Source organism: Anarhichas minor, unplaced genomic scaffold (assembly GCF_050575085.1).
Source record: "Anarhichas minor isolate MPS153535 unplaced genomic scaffold, ASM5057508v1 ptg000012l, whole genome shotgun sequence".
NCBI lineage: Eukaryota > Metazoa > Chordata > Actinopteri > Perciformes > Anarhichadidae > Anarhichas > Anarhichas minor.
Genome location: NW_027466458.1, coordinates 7,512,439 through 7,532,796, shown reverse-complemented (window position 1 = coordinate 7,532,796; position 20,358 = coordinate 7,512,439). Strand labels below are relative to the sequence as shown.

The 20,358-nt window shown below is 45.9% G+C and overlaps 1 protein-coding gene across 1 annotated transcript in view; it reads right to left on the bottom strand.

Moving 5' to 3' along the window:
- The window catches only part of xylt1 (xylosyltransferase I), a 66,769-nt gene extending 46,805 nt beyond the window's left edge, over positions 1-19,964 (bottom strand). The window contains exon 1 of the mRNA XM_076090794.1: positions 19,668-19,964. Within this exon, the coding sequence (XP_075946909.1) occupies positions 19,668-19,964 (297 nt within the window). The remainder of the gene's footprint in view (positions 1-19,667) is intronic.
- Positions 19,965-20,358: the final 394 nt, after the last annotated feature.

Here is a 20,358-nt window from a genome sequence, read left to right as displayed (position 1 = left end):
CGACACAGACATGCTGCTGCGTGGCACTGCACAGGACAGCAGAGCACTGCGCACCTACAGCGAGAGTCCACGGGAGATCTGAGGTCGGGATAAGGAGCGATGACACAAATTATGTAAAGCCTCCGCTGGCTGATGCAACGTTTTGGGAAGAATTGAGAGAAGAGAATAGATTCCTCCTTCTTTGTTTGCGACCAACTCGTGTTAGATTGAAACAAACGACCTGCTGTTGTTGTGGAGTGCAGCGCTGCAATGGACGCCTTCTGCACGGAAACTACACGCCTGGATTGCACAGTGTGGGTCTGGGTGCTGGAGTGCTGGAGTGGGGGGGGGGGCAATTCACTTTCATTTCAGCTCGCTTAAAAATATAAACTGAAACCGCTGTTCATGTGCAAGCGATTATTGTCCAATAGATTAGATATAACAGATGTTTTTCATTGTTCACACTTTGATGAAACTTCCTGAATTGATTGCAATTGAAAGTAAAGCGAGTGCTTATTGCACAAAACGCTGCGGCTGTGCGAGTCAATGAAGACTGTGAAGGCTCAGCATTAGGGATGCTGCACCAGACCGAAATCTTCACCTTTTTTTCATCCAGTGCTGAAATCCATGCATGCCACATGCTGTTACTTCCGTGGATCACTTCAAAGGGAAGATCTTGTTCTATACTAAAGCACACTGGCATCAGAGGCTCACTGATACGTCTTCATCTTTGTTCCATGGAGTCCTCTTATCTGCCTCTTGTCAACATGTCACTTAGTCATCCTTAACTAACACCAGTCTCGGTACCAGCTGTCCTTCCTTCCCCTTTTCTCCCGTCCTCCTCCCTCTCATTGTTCATCCCGTTTCCTCCATCCTGTGACAATCGGCACATTGCCGTTGCTGTCGTCTGCTCTAATACACCCTGCGTGCAGTCCGACAGCATCCGTATGCTCTTGTCCTGCCCAGCACAGCAGAAACATGTTGGCCCCATATGGAGCTTCCCCACAGGGGGAATGTATCTGGGACGGCTGGTGAAAGTCAGCGTTGACGATATAGCTACATGACGCTAACAGACCCGTGGCTTTCATACTGCTACCGTACTGTAACGATGTAGAAACCTTAAGCTGCTTAAATTGCAAGGTGGGACTATTTTTGTTGAAGCTCTGGAGCTTCCTGTCGCTCTCTCTTTCTTTTGTCATTCTCAGATTTCCATTTCAAAGTTTCCCCTGAAACTCTACAGAGTGGAACATCAGCCGTGTCACACTAGTTACAGCCGATCCAACTTTCTCTTCTACGTGACACCTAGAGCTCAAAACTTTCTCGACTTGAAGCACCATTCCTTTTCTTACTTATGTCATTGCAAATTCTTTACACGGTTAATAACCTGGGCAACACCGACTCTCTGCGTTGTTGTTAAGGACCAATGTTCCATGCCGCAGTGATAAAAGAGAGCAGAAATAAGACAGTATTTGAGCTTGCGCCTCTTAATCTCCCCTCCTCCGGCTCAGCCTAACTGACATTTTCTTAATTTATTCCTCTCAGGATTCCAACATTTTAATTAGGTCACTCCAAATCTCCTCCCACGCAGCGTTATTCCCGAAAAACTTTTATTTCATCATGTTTGTCATTTGCCTCCTTCGTCTCTCATTCTCTCCCTTCCTTTCTTTCTGTTGTTTTGTTTTTTTTCGCAATTATCAGTTTTGCTCAGCGGGTTATCTCACTAATGATGCACGGCGTGTTCCTGCTGCTGCCACACCTAAATACTGCGGCTGGTAAATACATTATTGTATTGTGGAATTAAATAAATGGGCACTTTAAGGAAATAACTCTGTTTTCAGCGTCTGTGGTGGAAGGAACTGTGAAGCATCCTGGTAACTTTTAGATGTTCTGCCTGATGCCAGCTAACAGTGTACACATGTGTGTTTATGTCGGTCAGTATGCACAGTATGCAGGTGTAAGTTCAGGTTCTTTCTTGATCTTGAGAGCTAACACAAGGTTCCTATACGGCGTACAGCATGCACACTTATGTGTGTGTTGTTTGTCCTCTACTATAACAGAGAGTGTGTGTAATCTGTAGATTGTTTCTGGGTGTGCCAGGCGTCCTGGCTTCTCTCCAGCCTCAATAGAAACAAGAGGAAATTACTTTTCTACAGAGCGGCTGACAAAGCAAAATCTTTTACACGTTTTCCATTGTCACAGCAGGATATTTACTATGACTTAGGTGCTTTGTAAGGCGGGTTTAACTCACAACAGAGGTACTACCTCTCTTTTAATTCTCTTTTATGATCAGTCAGTAGGTATCAGCGCCCCAGCACACCAAGCTGACTGTTGTCGGTCTTTGAATGTCTTTGACCGCCTGTCGTTTTGGTGGTGTGGACTGCCCCACTGGCTCTAGTTTCACTTTATTATTCATGTTGTTGACGTTTGTCTGGATTAAGAACACGGTCTGCTGTCACTCATGTCACTTATGTCCCTTTTTTTGCGTGTTCAAGTGTGACTTAAAGCGAGAGATTGAAAGCATGTGATGACTCTGTGTGCGTCACAGAAACGCACTGGCATCATTTTCACACTGCTTTTGAATTGTTTCTTTGAAGCAAAAACTGCCAAACATGTGCTGCTTCTGGTGAATATCTGCCAGCATGTAAACATGAGTGTTAGACTGAAGATCTAAAGGTCCCTGGTTCCGTCCTGGGCTTTGGCAGCAAATATTGACCCTTTTCTTGGGCAGCAGCAGCTCGAGCCATCAAGACTTGGCATGGGAACCGGAGGCTGAAGTCCAACACGGACCAGTGGGTCAGGACCGAGAACTGGAAGCTGGAGAGTTGCCAAATTGAATTTGCCCAAGGGGATTAATAAAGCAGCTCTTCTTCTTCTTGCTCTCTTATACTCCCTAATGGAGATAGCAGGCACCGCTCAACTTCTGCTCTGGAAAACATTGATGCACATTGTTTCATTATTTACTGACATTTTATACACCAGACTAATTAATAAATAATCCAGTTCGTTGCAGCCGTTGATGGACGGTGTAACCTTTCAGGATGTATATCCTTATGTGCTTTCCTTTAAAAGTTAATGAAACTGAGAAAAAAATAAATGAACTATAATAATCATATTATATTATAAAGGTTGTGGGTCACACAACAAACGAGGACCCTTTCACACTGATGGCAAACATCAGTTTATCACTGCGTTGATTCCCCTCAAGCGTTGTTTAACATTGTGAGAGGTGGGGGGGGTGAGAGACTGACATCAAGCAGACAGATGGAGATGAAAAAGGGCGAATGAAATTGGAGGAAAACAACAAATGAATTATTTAGTTGACATACTAATCCAGTTCTTTTAGATCTCAGATTCCTGACAGTTCCTCTCTGACTTTCAGGAAACAACAAACATGAGGCTCGGGAAGTCCCCATGTTTCATGAATGACCGCACAGAGAGACGTTTAACTTCATTATTTCCTGGTTGGTTTACTGTATGTCGACTTCTTTTCCTGTTGTGGGGACAGAATGCAGAGAGGGGAAACTCATGTCCACTCACACACACACATACTGTATCAACAAATAAGGTACGAAAAGGCCACACAGGCCCTCAGGAATGCAGATAAACTCATATAAACCTGCTCGTCCTACGCAACCCAAAATCTCATTCATTTGCTTCCTCGGTCGATCCGGCTAACTTCCCTGCACTCGTCTAGCAGAGTGACTTTCCAGTAATCCAGAGGAATGCCAGTCAGATCCAGTTCCACCACTTTCCTGCCACAACTCCGAGCAGTTCATACTGCGATACCGGTTTGTTGACTGCGTCCGATGCTTGAGAATGAGTCAGAACTACAAGGCCCAAGGATTGCTAATCCACGACCTCCTGAGAAAGATAAGCTGAGAAAGTCGGCTCTATCTCCAGCACACTGCAGCGAGGGTTATGACGGCTGAGCTCCAGCCTTGTAGTTCTGTGTGCTTGAGGGTTAAGCGTCTCACTGCAACTGCAGGATCATGCTTCTGCGCTGCACTGAGAAGAGATTCGGCCAGATGAGTGCAGTAATTATGTGGTTAACCTTGGCACAAGTGGTGGAGGCTAGCTGATTATTGGTGCAACTAAAAGCCCGGAAGCTGCAGGCACGGCTAGCCTGCTACAGTGGTGCACTGTGTGGCAAACCGACACCAGGCTGGAGCTAAACTCCCTCTGTCTGAGAGGAAAAGAGCCATACAGAGCCCCCTCTGTGTGTGTGTGTGTGTGTGTGTGTGTGTGTGTACATGTGTGGGGAAGTGTGACTGAAGAGTGCCACACTGCAACATCTAATCCATCAAACATTTACCAAATCACTAGCCAATGTCCCCCCCAAACACACACACACATAAAGTCCATTTGGATTAACTCAGAGCTCTACATTAAGGTCTGACTTCTTCTTCTAAACCATGTTGACCTCCAAAACCTCACAGACTCTTGGTTTAAGAGTGAACTGATCCGCTGGACAGTCATATAATCAAAGATCACAAACTCTTCCCGTTCCCGCTGGATTGTGGGAAAGATTTAACGAGTATGTTACCAAGTAAAACAAATTCTAATACAAAGTGACAGATCAAGCCCACTGCTCACTTGTACGTACGGAAACCATATGGGCTTGTCACCACAGCAAAGACAGCTTCTGCTGTGCTAATCACTCCGACAGAGCAGATGCACAGACTGAGGCATTACTAGCAAAATTAAAGCTACTTTCCCCTCTTTTCACAGTGTGAAACAGCTGTCCAACCATTGAGAGAGCTGGCTAGAGAGAGGGAAAAGGAGAGAAAAGGAGAGAAAAGGAGAGAAAGAGAGAGAAAGAGAGAGAAAGAGAGAGGGCAATGAGGAACGGAGTAATGGCCAACAGCCGGACCCCGCAGCGACTCAGATCGGATCCCCCAGAGTTGAGGATTAGCTTTACGATCCAGATTTCAGGCTGGATTTTGGGGCTTTTTCCTCAAGCTGGGCCCATCTAAAAAATTCAGGGTTCGCCGATGATGTCATAATGTTTGCATGTGTGCGTGGTTGTGCGAAACAAAAGAGACAGAAAAGTGCTCACGGCCGTCGCTTGGTATTCTGACTACGTTTGCGGGCCGGTGCCAGCCACAGGAGGAGCAGTTAGCCAGTCCAGCAGCATCGCTCTGTCAGCATATCCCAACACAAATCCTCTGGGGCCCCTGGGAGCCAAAGGAGGGCACTGCCTAGAGAGCAGAGGGCCCGCGTTGACCCAGCAGGAGCTAAATACACACAGCTGTACACAGATATGAAAAGCACACAAAGATGTACATATCATTCACAGCGAGTGTATACTAATAGTGACAAGTGTATGACAAACGTAGATATTTAGTCCCACTTACGCGGCCCTCTCCCCTCATCAGCACAACACTACAGCATAAACACACACACAGCTGCAGCCTTATAGTAACAGCTGCTGTAGAGGAGGGTCAAAGACAGTGCACGTCATGCTGCCTGTGTCCTCTGAATCATCAGGCCCGCTGCAGGCTGGGACACCGTGTGGAGCACAACACACACACACACACACACACACACACACACTCACACAGAACGAGGGGGAACTAGCACCTTCCCTGACCTTTGATGTGCAATGCAGCGTGCACATATCTCATCACCCGCACACCACTTCTATACACACACACACACACACACACACACAGATACAGAGGGTATATATCATAAAATCATAACCTTACATTAATTGAACTAACTAATAGTTCTGGAATTCTGTCTCCAGCAGGGCTCGTGCTCTTGGTCATGTGCACTACATACATGTATATACACATGTAGTATGTAGTGCACATAACCAAGAGCACGAGCCCTGCTGGAGACGAGCATCTCTGACACTCAACACACATTCATGAATTAGTATACACAGCGTAGCTTCTCACAGGGATGATGTTGCTGCTCAATTTCATTAAGTTAAAGAAATATAAAGGAATCCGCCTTGGTCTTCAGTGGTGTGTGACACTAACACACACACGCCTCCGATACGGCATCAAATGATGAATTGGGTATTAAGTATGTGAGTCTATGCACTGATCCGATATCACGTTTCCTTGATCAGTTAAAGGAATAACAACAACACGTGTCACATGCTACCTGGGCCAAACATGTGCAAACTGGTACTGCACACCTGTGGTTTAACACTCTCGTGATAACGCTACATTGTGAACAACAAATCTGTGCTGAAATCAGCAGGAGAGCTGGTTAACGTCAGCTGTGAGCAGCCGGTGGGCAGAAAAGAATCCGCCTCCAGCACTAATGAACTAATGCTAAACTGTGCCTTTAATGAGAACACTATGTGAACGTAACAATGAATCACTGTACATTCTCCTCTCACTGTTGCCAGGCACCAATACGACCACCAACCTCCCCATCGGCTCTCAAATGGAATAATTTTAGCAGAAGTCAAATATAAGCTATATTCCGAGGAAAAGAGAAATAAATAAAAAAGCTAGTTAATAAACATCACTCTCATTAATCTCCACTGGACATAATGCCAGTGAGAATACAGTCCTGTTCCTTTGATTATTCCTCCCACCTCAGAGCAACGCGCTCACATCAGGCAAATAGTTAGCAACTCATTACAGTGCTCCTCTATTGCTGTTAAATTGCAGTCATTTGTGTCTTTTAGGCAAATAGACTGAGTGCTAAGCAAGCAAATGTGCCCTGGCTGAATTATAATTGCCTTTACCAAATCTCTTTCTCAGCAGTTAAGACAATTATGTCTGCATACTCTTTATACCTCTGGAACATGTGCATATATGCGCAGGAGGCTATTATTAATAAACACACTAACTCAGTCACACATCCGCACACCAGCTACTTGCTGTCATTTTGCATGTACATGTATGGTATGTGGCTGGCGCACTCACAGAACGGCCTTGTCCAGAGTTTATCTCACAAAACCATTTATGAAAAGTTACCGGAGGACTGCAGAGAGACCTACTCGGCCCTCCATTGAATAAGAAGGTGTAATCATGTTATCCTGTGGATGAACTGAGAGTTACATAAAAACATTGTTGTCGGCCACTTCACCGGAGCAAAACGGATTTCACTCAAAGCGATGAAGAGACTTGCGGACGAAGAGAGAAGAAGCCCTTACCCCCTCCTTAAAGTTAGACTGGCTATTCCGGAGGGTAGAGAGTGAGAAAAAAGAGCAGTATTGTTCTTTGTTTGAGCTCACGCACACATACACACATGCACACACACACACACACACACACACACACACACACACACACACACACACACACACACACACACAAACACTGTCGAGTGCTGACACCAATAAGCAGTCAATGCTTTTCCTAATGGTCCTCTTCTTCTATGGAAAGGCAATTCTCATGAGGATGTTTAAAGCACTGAAAGCCATGTGTAAACTCCGACTCCTACTAGTAGCTCTCTCACACACACACACACACACACACACACACACACACACACACACACACACACACACACACACACACACACACACACACACACACGTCTATAACCCGTCTTGGCAAGCACTTGCTTCCCCTTAACCTCTTTTCTCTTTACATCTGAGTCTGTCTCAGTTTTTTGTCTCATTTTTTTCCCCCTTTCCTCATAATTTTACCAACTTTCCTATATTACTTAAACCTAATAATAATAATTACTACAATTTCACTTTCTCATCCTTTCTCACATTTGCATGAACATATTCCCTGACTTTAAACAAACTGGCTGCATTGAGGGAAACACAGACGCGTTTACGCTCTATGGAGGTTTGATGTGTATGTGGGAACGCATGAAGAAGAGAATCTGTTGCAACAGTATCGAGATATTGAGAGAAAGAGAACGCTCGTGGGTTCAATGTTCAGATCGCTTTCTGGAAAAAAAAAATCAAACTGTAGCAGAAAAAGGAACAAGCTTTCCCGTAGAAGCATGAATGCCTGAAGTAAGTAGCAAAAAGCCATTTGACATTGTGCTCACATAATCTCCCATCCTAATTATCTTCTCCCCCCCCCCCCCCCCCCCCCCCCCCTCCCTCCCTCCCCTCCATCTGAACTCAAACACACGTTTTCTTTCTTCGTACATTGTAATTTCTGTATACCTCCGAGGCAAGACGTCCAATCACATGGAACAGAAACGGGAAGGATGGTTGGCGACAGATGAGGGGAGCAAGTAGTGGCAAAGGACCGAGCGAGAGGAAAGTGAAAGAGAGAGGAAATGGGAATAAAATAAGTGTAACGAGTCCAATTGACGAGAGCGAGAGAGAGAGAGAGAGAGAGAGAGAGAGAGGGACAGGGAGAGAGAGAGAGAGAGAGAGAGAGAGAGAGAGAGGGACAGGGAGAGAGAGAGAGAGAGAGAGAGAGAGGGACAGGGAGAGAGAGAGAGAGAGAGAGAGAGCGGGTCAACTCTGGTGGCGGAAGCGTGGAAGCGTCTGCCGAGCGTTGCTGATGTGATGGCACGATGATGATGGTGTTGATGATTCACCGCTGGTAGGAATCAGAGAGAGGAACGTATTATTATCACGCAGCTCAATTACAGCGCAATTTCTCCCCGGCAGCGACAGCCTCGGCAGGGCTCCTCGTTGAAGCTGATTTGGGAGGCCTGCGGCGCCTGGAGGACCAGTGAGCGACTCAGCGGTGCGGTGAGACATCCCCAACTCGAGATGGGAGAAGAGGAGACGAGAGGACGACCGGGGAGATGAGGAGTGGGAGCATGCAGGGAAGAAGAGGGGGAGGAAGTCGTCAAAGAGAAGGATGCGAATGTGTCAGCGTTGATGCGTGCGTCTGCGTTAAGACCTCGTGAGCTCCGCCCTTGAGGCGCTCAGCAGAGTGGAGACCAGCAGGAAGGACAGACAGGATGTAAATGCACTGCTGGTGGAGAAAACACCTGTTCAGTAATAAGCACGAGCGCTCCGGCTGGTCCTGGTGCTTTAACATGAATACTGAAGAGCAGCTATTCATGTGCTTCCGTGTTTTATCATTTTATTTACTCTCAACGTGTGTGTGTATGTGTGTGTTGTGCATGAACCAAGGGGGGCGGAGGTGTACGTGCAATGCGTGTGTGTGTGTGTGTGTGTGTGTGAGAGAGAGAGAGGGGGAGATTGTGTGGGTGAGTGTTTTTTGTGATGCAGAAAGGAGTATTTTCTGATTTCATGCATTCTGTAGGTGTGCACCTTTAGCACCGAGGGGACGTTGAAGAGTGCGTGGGTGTGTGTGTATCCACTTGTATGCATTTGGGTGGATGTTTGCAGGTGTGTACATCCAACTAGTGCGTCCTGGCTGTCTCCGGTGTGCCTGTACCCGACACATACCTCCCAACAGTGGCTGCCCTGAGGCAAAGGCAGCCGCTCCACTGACCTCTCAACGAGGGTGATTATTCAACATGACCTCGACCATGAACCCAAACCTCGTTTCTCTCACACACAATGTACCGCGAGCTGTGTCGTGAGCATGTAACGGGTGAAATATGAGGTAATTATGTAGCTACGACCTTCTAGGTCAAACACCACCCGACTACAACGATTAAGTTATTCCTACAGGAGAGCAACTTCTAACGTTACCTACGTTTCCTTTTAGGTCGAAGGCTGCACAAATCAGTATTCTTACACCAACAATGGATCCAATGACTGAGTGAATTCTGCAGAACTCCTTCGCTCTACCGACTGTTACAGCTTCATTTAGCTCCTGCTACTTTACTTCTTTGGTTCAGTCCCTCACAGAGATTCATTTGATTCATTATGAGAGTGAATAATAATAATGTTGCTCCATAACTGCTGTGTGTGTGAATAAACTGTTTAGTAACAACTTGTTCACCATATCTTATAATGATGTCAGTTTTGTCTTTACAGTATGTTGCATTCCTCAAAGCGTACAAAAGAAACTATATCTGCAGGTTTTATGTTGTTCTGAACTTTTTTCCTTATTTTTTGAGACGGCGTATATAATCCTTATCTGCTGACTCCACATTGCGAGTGAAACACTTTTAATCCAAAAAGACCATTTTTACAGCTTCCTTTTGAAATTCCGGTTCCAGGGTTGGATAAATCAAAGCGCTTTACGACAAAATTCATGAAACAAAAGAAGTTCTCCAATGTTAAATGTTGTCCAAACAGCAGTAATAAATCAATTAGATTAAAGCAACTGATCAGACATTTGATGCCCAGTCACAGTTCTTGACAGTTTGATACTCTCGTGCTCCTGGCATTCAGGTTCAATACCCTACCATTATATAAAATGGAAAATTGTCAAAGCCTCTCACATCATTGTATCCACATTTGTCTGCATTCATGATGATGATTATATCATCGGCCTGTTTTGCCCAAGTTCCCCCTCATTTTAAAGCATCAGCCGCTCTGAGATGTTATCCAGATGTGGATAATACAAAGACATGTCTCGCAGAAGCAAGTGTCTTTGAGCGTGACCAATGAAACCAGTGGAAACACAACCTGCGAGTGGCAGTGGATAACTGGGATTACTGGGCAGATTCCTAAATCAGAGCTCCTGTTTAGAGATGCTTGATAGAAGCAGCTTGATCAGTGTCTTGGCATCAGCTTACCTCTAAACCCTAAACTTCACCAACCGAGGGGAAAATTACAGACCTGATGCTTGGAGGCCATTTGGACTAAGGTTAGTTTCCAAGAAACGGTCTCCAACCACACAGTCGCTGCCAGTCTCTGCTACACTAACAAGCCTTCAAACCAAACTGGGTTCCCCCGAGGATTACGCTGGGATTTGAGTCGACGTCGGATTTGTAGAAGGGATGAGACGTTTATCTTTTCCTCCCCCCCCCCCCCCCCCCCAAACATTTCTTCCTCTGGCGTTCTTCTGTGTCTCTGTCTCTGCCTGTCTCTATCTCCCTTTCTTTCTTTCTCCTCTCACTTTCTCTCTTAATCACAGACAGAAACAAGTCTTCTGGGCTGTTGGCATTCGGCTCCAGTAGTGAGAAGAAGAAAAAAAGGAGGAGGAGGAGGAAGAAAAGCGCCGCTGTCAGTTCCTCTCCTCCTGCTCCACGGGACTGGAAGGACAAAGGCTTTCCCTGACAGGCCGGATCGCCCCTATCTCTGCCCAGCCGACGTGTCATCGCCCTGTGTCCTCGCCATCCTGCCACGTATACTCTGTTCTGTCTCTGTCACAAACTCCCCCGTCTTATTAGAATAGCACAATACATGAGGATTAGTGTATGGTGTGTTGAGGAGGAGATAGCGAGGCAGGGGCTCATGCTCAGTGTCATTAGTCTGTGTGGGTGTGATTACATGTTCATGTGCATTTGGGTGTTACATGTGGATCAGCGTGTTGCATGTCAATGTTTTGCGGCACTGCGGCGGTTTCAGAGAAGTGGGCAATCTGCCGTATGCTTCCCCGGCGAGTCGGCCGTCAAGTGTTTTCCACTGAGATGTGACCATTACGGTTGAGAGACAAACACGCTCCCTACTGTCTAATGATCCCCTGAAGAAGTCTATTCACGTTGCATGCTGCAGGGCTAGAGTGGAGATGCTATACAGTACACACAGTACATATGCCCGCCACTCCAACCTGATGGGAATGTACTAGTGCAGCTTCTCATCATGTCCCAGCAGAAAACACATCCTCCCTAAAGTACAAGTCTCCTCAGAAGTTTGGGATCGAAACACAATCTATAAAGCGCTACATTAGTAACAGCTGCTGGTTATCAATAAGGACTAGTGTGTTTTAGCTGCAGTCATTTTCATGTTTCGTGCTCATGACGAACCAGTGAATTGAAAACAATCCCGAAACTGTCATTATACGATCATTTAAGAATTGCTCTGATAGGTCCACAGAAATACATGACGCCATCTTTTTCCAACTAAGCCCCTCCCACTTAAAACCTGAAGACATGTAACTCTTGTCTGGGAAATAACCACGACGCGTCTAACGTTTTGAGGTTACGTTGTGTTTATGTGGGCAACTGTTGCTCATAATAAGAAGCTGATTGAGAAAATACGTTTTCAGAGGCTTTACATTCTTTCTTTCTTTGGGTCAGATTAGGCTCTGAGAGGCATGCTGTGTGCATGGGCTGAAAAATAATAAGCCGATCATACTTAGTCTTAGTTTTTACAAGATATTAAATTTTCCTCTTTTAGGTATTGGAAATTTTACCCGAGAATCCAACATGACATCTGAAAGCCCAGAGGACTGAACATTAAAACCGGAGACTGAATCTTTAAATCTGTATTAAAATAATAAAGATCAAAATGTAAGTCTACAATAAATCCCATTAATCAGATTACAATTTACTGCCATGAATTTACAAAAGTGTGCTTTGAGAAAACTTTTTCAAAATGTTTCTTTTTGATATGCAGTTCAATGTGATAACGACACATTCACAGTTCTGTACAGTGCTACAGCAGTGTGCACTGATCTCCATTTATAAAGTACAGTAGATCTAATTTAAAGGGACAACCCTGCAACGACTAAACAGCAGAGGAGTTAGGCCATCGGTCTAATAACCCCTCCATATGGTGACGGTCTAGTCTGTGTGTGTGTGCAGCCTTTTAGCGCGACTTAATATCAACATGGATACCCGACTCCAGATAAAACGAATTCAGCTCCCCACCAGCCTCGTCTTCCTATCTGTCTCTCTATGTCTCTCTCTCTTGCTGTCTCTCTCTCTCAGGGCTGCTAAGCCTCTTACCTATGGGATTATTGGCAACGCTAGGTATTATATAGCTTCATTCATCTGGATGATGCGTTATTAATGTGTTGGGGAATGAAACCATCTGTAACGGCGGAATGATGGGAGGATGAGGGGAAGATTGTGTGTGTGTGGGGGGGGGGGGGGGGGGCAGAGGCAGGAGAGACAGCTGGGCTGGAGTTGTGGTGATGATGTTGTGTGTGTGTGTGTGTGTGTGTGGGGGGGGGGGAGGGGGGGTGTTGACACGGAGCAATGCAACTCTAATTGGTGGTAATGGTGAGGTTTGTTTGAATAGACTTGACAGGAGAGAGATGAACGGTAATTGTGATCTTTGATTTTGCAGTTTTACAGATGAGGCACACAAAGGCATCAAGCTGAGCACAAAGAACACACAGACATGCAGCCGCACACACGGTCGGACTGAGGAGAACGGAGAGTAACCGGTGTGTCTGGTAAGCCCCTCTCAGACATGCATATTACTCTGTGCCGTCAAAAAAGACCCCGAGATGATTGTCTCCCTTCCTTGCCCCTTTCAGACACGGCATCTGTTGCAACATGTATGTTCATGTATCTGTTAATAAGGGGATTTGGGCTTTCAAACATGCAGACAAATGAACCGATATCAGATGATTTTGGAAGAACATGTGAGGTGACGCTCTCCACCACCATCATCAAAACAACAAATGAGGGAATAACTTTAGGAATGTTTAAAACTCATTGGTGTTTTCAATGCTCATCAGTAGGTTTCTGTTACAGAGCAGCTCCATGGTGACCCTCCATTCAAACAAGAGTTTGTGTGACACTAATTCATCTTTAAGTCAATAAGATGTCAGAAAATAGTCAGAATTTACCCGACGAGATATCTTGAAATTGCTTGTTATGTCGGACCAACAGCGTAGAACCCAATAAATTAAATTTACAATTATATAAAGCAGAGAAAAGTCCTCAGATTTGAGAAGCTGGAACCAACTGTTGCTGATTCATTTCCTGTTGATCAAACATAGCGGCGAACCGCTGGATGACGAGCAATGAGTGACACGAAGAGAGAGAAGCGTGTACACACTCTAATCTCATGATGTAATAAAAACATTTCGATTTTGAACGGTTCACATCCCAATTCAGTCCTGTGTGTTGGAACTCTAAATGATGTCAGTGAAATGACGTCATTTGACAAAGAAAACATCGCTCGCCTGTGAAAGTTGACTCGGACCTCTTGGTTTAGAGCTCGTCTTCTCATTCTTCAATCGAACATGAAAGATTCTTGTACTGAACAACACCAGCCCCATTCTTCATGGCTGCGTTACTTCACGAGCTATTTCTATGACAATACTGAACATAGTGTGCTGATGGGAAACCCTCAACACGTTATTTGCTTTTAACTTGATGATGTAGTTATCCATTCGCCCTATTAAATAATATAATGCGATGATGGAACTTGCTCTATACTCTCATCTCATGAGCAAGAGTCAACATACGGTGCAGGACTGTGTGAGTCATGCCAGCGTGTATTCGTAGTGTTTTCTAACATCCTGACACTTGTTGAATAGTTAAACGGCTATTCCGCTTTAAACACTATCAGCAGCAGAGAGACGGAGGACAGAGAGAGAGAGAGAGAGAGAGAGAGAGAGAGAGAGAGAGAGAGAGAGAGAGAGAGAGAGAGAGAGGCTGCTGCCTGTGCTGTAAATGGATTACATGGACACCACACTGAAGAGGCCTGCAGTACTTTCAGCACCTGTGCTTCACAGGGACGTGTCTGTGTTGTGCTGGTTGAGCTGCTATGGATACCCGAACGTTCAGTCTACAAACTGCACATATAGTCTGAAGTTTTAGGATTCCATACTGACACTGACATTCTGCATATGAGTATAGGATCAGCTCAGTGAAATGACATGAGGGTGTACCGCATCATGAATATGATAAGATAGTTTTCTGTTGCAGGTTTTTGAAGAATGATGGTGTCATGTATACAAATTACACTTCATCATCAAAGAGTCTCGGGGTTCTCGATGCGTTTCTTTCAAGTCTGAGGGGCATACTTCCTCCCTCAGATCTGAATATGTTCCCACCTCTCTCGGAGACTAACGGCACTTAAAAAAGAAGCGACAGATGGACGGACTGATGGGCAGGCCGTACTTCACTTTCCCCTCATTACAGGTTTCACAGAGTAACGCTTTATTGATGTAATGATCGGGACATTAGAAATTTGAAATCACAAAGTGTCTCTGGACTGTAATTATGTTCAAAGGTCTGTTTAAAGCAGGATGGCTCACAGTCCAAGACGATGTGCTTTCGAGGAGTGCCAATTTACCTGCCAGTTAGCACTGCTGAAGTGTCTCTGCCACACGACAACAACCAGCACAGACAGTGACTGGCACAGAGCACGGCACTGGTTTTGTTGGAACGAACTGCACTGCCAAGAATGCAATGGGACAATCTGACACATGCGGCGAGGAAGCTGAGGAAGGAGGTTTTGTTGCACAGTGAATGAAGAGACTCTGAGGGGATGAAAAATGAGAAGGATGGCCTTAAAATAATGTTACGCCGCTCAATAGCGTACTTCTGTGTTACACCTCTGTAGCCTAGATATTAGGGCTGTCACTGTCAGACACAAATCCAGTTTGGGAGTTCCTTGGTAGCCGAATTGTTACAGCACATGACATGTAGCCTCGATGCCGCGGGTTTGATTCCGGCCTTGAGACCTTTGTTGCAAGTCATAACCCTCTCGATCCAGACTGCCTCTATGCTGTCATCTGTTGACTGAAGCCAAAGTTTGAATGAATGTAAACTAACACATACGTAGCCTGTAACTCTGCACTAATGTCGGATTGATGCTGTTGCTCTGCTGCTTCACTTGAGTATTGTTACTGTTACTGTAAGGAAGCTTACAGTTTGTTGTAACCCCAACATTTTTTTATCCCTTGTGTTGAATCCAAAATACTTCCTCACATTACTTCTCAGAAAGTTTGTTGTGGAGATGATCTGTTCAGCGCAGCTTCTTTACTCTGTTTTATGTTAGCAGAGCGAACAGCAATTGCTAAACTCTTCTGCAGGCAGCAGGACACATAATACAATAGATAAGAGTGGCAGTGCACTTTATGAAAGCCCCTCGCTGGACTACAAGACAGACCTGTTGTGTTTACATGCACTCCACATCTTCAGCATGGAAGTTCATGTGGATACATTTTCGAGAAACTACAAATTGGAATTCGAACAGATCATTAGAAACCGAAAACGTGATTTATGCCCACGTTCACACTGGGGGAAAGGAAATTGTGCCGCGTGTAATGCGAGTGTGTAGCTGTGTACGTGGGTGTGTTTGTGTGGAGCTGCTTCTCTGCATCTACGTACGTGCAACACAGTACATCCTTTTGGGTGTTTGTGTGAGTCAGCACCGTGATCGTGGACATTGTGCGATGAATCACATCGTGGTTGTGGTGGTTGGAGAAAAGACTGGTAGTAACAACGGATTTCATCAAAGCTCACCAATGACAAACATATGTACAGTGCATTGTTACTTGCACTGTACGTGATTAAAAACATTAAACAATAATCCCGGCGCGACTGAAGCGTTTTGCAAAGTTTTTCATTTTGGATTCCATTCATGTTAATTCTGTCGGTCGTCATCTAAGAGCTCATGAATTATAATTATATTCTGAATAACTGCTTCAGAGACTTTGATTGCGGTTAGTATAAGTTGCCACCACTATATAAGAATAAATGATATCTAAAGTTACATGAGAACATTAATATCAGGTTATTTACGGTCATGTTTGGGAAACCCCACAAAGCTGATTTCTTCCACTTTTAGCTTCTCTGGATTCAGTGTTTCCCTCTCCGACAGCGGGCAACATCTGTCCGTCTCAAACTATTCAAGTCAAATATCTGCTGCCGCTCCTTTCTTTGCATCTGTGGCAAAGCCAAGTGAGCAAAATAGCTGAGGTGAACATCTGTATAATACAATATAATATGTACCATATTGTCTGACTCAGCATGTCATGTATGTATCACTGGAAACTTGTCGAAAGCAACTGTGGTAAATGTGCATTCTCAGATGGATTGTCATCTTTGCTGTAGGAAACCATGAGGGAAACTCAGTGCAATGGAAAAAGTGTACATCAGAGGTAATGTTACAATACCATGACTAACGGGAAAACTCTTTACAACATGTGTGAGCTGGACACCCACCGGGTACACGGGGATCATGACAGTATATGACTACCAGCAGCAGATGGAAAGAAACCGCTGATGACCAGATGTGAAGCTTGGAGCCAGACGCTTTTCAAAATGTCTGACTCAGCCTCCTGCTGGAAGTAGGCTGCTTTAATTCTGCCACATTAACCGTTTTTCACCGGGACCGCCTTAATAAGCACCTATTAGTAATAATTGTGATGCTATATCTCCTGTAATGAACTGATGTCAGGCAAAACAAGACAGACTAATTAACAAGTGGGGACACTTCTGATGGGGAATCTGCGACTTAGACTTAAAGGGACAGTTCACCCCAAAATCAAAGGTACATTTTTTTCCTCTTACCTGTAGACTAAAAAAATCCACAATAATCCATAAGAAGTTGCTCACAACGACCCCTGTGGATAATCCTGAGTAAACGGGGCTTCATTTCTGAAAAGAGACATCACTGTTGAGTTTTTCCAAATGTATTGTTTGGGCGCTTTAAGCACCATATAGTCCATATTTATATACGGAGAGAAGGCAGACATCTCCAAAACTAGGCAACTCGTACCAAAACAATCTAGGTACAAGGAAGAATATGTAATTATGTTTTTGGGTTGAACTGTCTCTTTAACACTCACAGCTAACATAATGTCAGTCAAGCGCTTTATACATCCAGATACACGAGGCATGTGGAGATGTGAACAACAAGCTGTGGTGTTTGTTGGACGAGAGAAGAAAACATCTTCGCTCTCCGGCAGAATTTCCCTGAAGAGACACAACGGGAGAACATTCATGACAACTGTAGCCCCTGTCTGCTGGGATGACACATCCAGAGCTATGCATAACGTTTCCATCCAAAAGAAGTTATTACATAGAAATGCTGCTATTGTCATACTGTAGCTTCTGGCTCATTCTATTCTGGATCAAAGTGGTGCTCTCCCCTCTCTCAGGCGTGGCGCCTCATACAGCATCAGTTGGCGCTTATGCGTCACCCTGAGGCTGGACAACTCTGCCTTGCCAAGCCACACACACACACACACACACACACACACAAAAACACACGGCACCCAAACGGGGAGAAAGAATGAAAATACAGTGGTGAACCATTTGAGGGAATGCATGTGGCCCAGGGAGACCAGTTGAATGTGAGGAGTCCGGGGGCCACAGAGCTGCAGAGAGCTGGTTGACAATCTGACTGGCAGCCGGCGAGCTGACTGGCTGGTGGGACTGACTGGCATACAGGACTGTGTGAAGTGCCTCGAGGTGATGGGGGATGAAGGCCCTTCTTTAAAAGGTCACGAGTGCAGATCCACTGTGTGTTTTAACAGTGAAACACATTTGGACAAACCGGTGTTGACGCAGCGTGAATAGGTAGCGACACAACTGACTGCCGGCTCCTGTTATGTCCCTGCATTACTAATTTATGTACAATCCTTATTGGAATATTGCAGCAATTTTATAGCGCGAGTGATAACCATACCCTAAAGTGTTATAATGTAAACTCACTAATGAGTCCCTGCAGGACTATTACAGGGATATTACAGTGATATTTCTTTGGAGGATTCTCCGACTGTCGAGAAATAGACTCAGATAGAAGCCGCACTTAGCACGACTCTGTGCTGTGGTAGATGCCGGCAGGTGGGACAAACAGACTACCAGATGACGCCGGGTGAGTCACGGTAGAATCTGCGGAGGAGACAGATGATACAGTGCACGGCTCCGAGTGACTGACTAAGCGCGGAGGCCAGAGTGTATCGTGCTACATCAAAGCCCGTTATCTACTGGCTGCATGGTGGCTGAGGAGTGGGCTATACTTGAATGGTTGGCAGCTTTTTGGGAAGGGAAAGCGCTGCACGCTTGCCAGGAACAACTGCGTCCAATTTCTTCAGGGCAGCCTAACTGCTTGGGAGACCACGCGAAGCAAGAAGCTCAATTTTGGAGAATATTAATTGCGGGGATCAGGTTGGGAAATGAATCACATGCTGCACGGAAGCCCTGTACAAATACAGAAGTACTTGGTGTGGAGCCTCCAGGGCACGGGGAGCAGTCAGTGGAGTCCACAAACACACGTCTGGCTCTTTGGGAGCCAATTCTTAAATGTCCAGTGGTAAAGCATGGCACTAGCTCCTCTACTTCTGGACGGACACAGTTCCACAGGCTATCTTTAACGCAATTTGTTCATTAAGCTGGTCTGTATGTTTGCTTTGGCGCCACAATCATGCTGCCACTAGCAATAAAGCTGTTTGCCTTTTCACAAACAACAGATGACTCTGATCTTTGTACACTCATCAAAAGCAACTCCGCAAATTAGGTTATGTGTCAATTTGGCCTCTCGCAGACAGTGCTGCTGAGCCATGCAGCTACTGTATGTGACTTAAAATACCAAATAGACCGAGACAGGCACGCGCTTCGACCCCAGTCAGTGACTCTGCTATTCATATCTGTTGGAAGGATTTGCCCCTGTTGTGCTATCATTTTGCCCCGGAGTGAACTGCACGCTGAGTTCAGATTTCATACTCAGCTTCGGCATAAAGTGGAGTCTGCGTTCATTCCAACGGCGCAATGCGTGGCTCCTGTCCTCAGCCAGCGTTCAGCTGAGGATGCTCGGAGTAAATAAAAAGGGCTCGCTTGCATCTCTCTCGCTTTAGACATCCTATCGTTTCCCGACGAGAACGCCTCCGTTCAAGTGACAACAGTCAAACATTCATTGGTTTTGAGGCCCGGCCGAGTGCTTTTCTCCCCCAAAAGCGCAAAAACTGGAGATGTGCTGACCTGTCTGCCAACCTCTCTCGGGCTTCATCCCCGGCGAGACAGTCTCTTTCTTTGAGCGTGGATGTGATATGACTACATCGGTGGCGCATCTGTCTTACCGGCTGCTGTATGTGGCGAGACGTCCCCTTCCCGGCTGGAGGAAGATGCTGCCGTTGCTGCTGCTGCTGCTGCCGCTGGACCCCGTGCTGGAAATAGTCGCTGCCAGCGGCTTTGCTGCCTGCGACCCGGTCCCTCTTCTCCCGCACGTTGGAGCCTCCGTTTTCCCTGTCTTCGCCAGAGTCGAGGCTGCTGAAGTTCCACACAATCAGCGTCTGGACCAGCAGCACCGTGAGGGCTACTATCAGGGCGGACCGCGACCGGCGGGCCAACCTGCGAGCGCACAAGCCGCCGACCATCTTCGTACCGCGCCGCACGGTGCTGGAGGACCGTCTGTGGCTCTGCGCAGCGCGACGGGAGGAAGGAGTGGAAGTAGAGGGAGGACGAGGAGGAGGAGGAGGAGGAGAAGGAGAAGGAGGAGGGGGAGGGAGCGAGGCTGAGCTGACGGTGGCGAGGAGGAGCATCGAGAAAGGAGAGGCACAGGGCCACCGTGTGGTGAAACTCGGTGAGAAAACGTCTGTGATGCGCCAGGCTACTGTACCGTCTGCTCTCTGCAGGCTCTCTCTGGGTGAGGACTCACACCGGACAATTTCCATCTTTCCAAGAGGAGGACTCTGATTAAGACCAGATATTTGCAAATGTCCTAATTTGCAATGCTTGATGTGATTATTACAGCATATATTATTGGGCCTC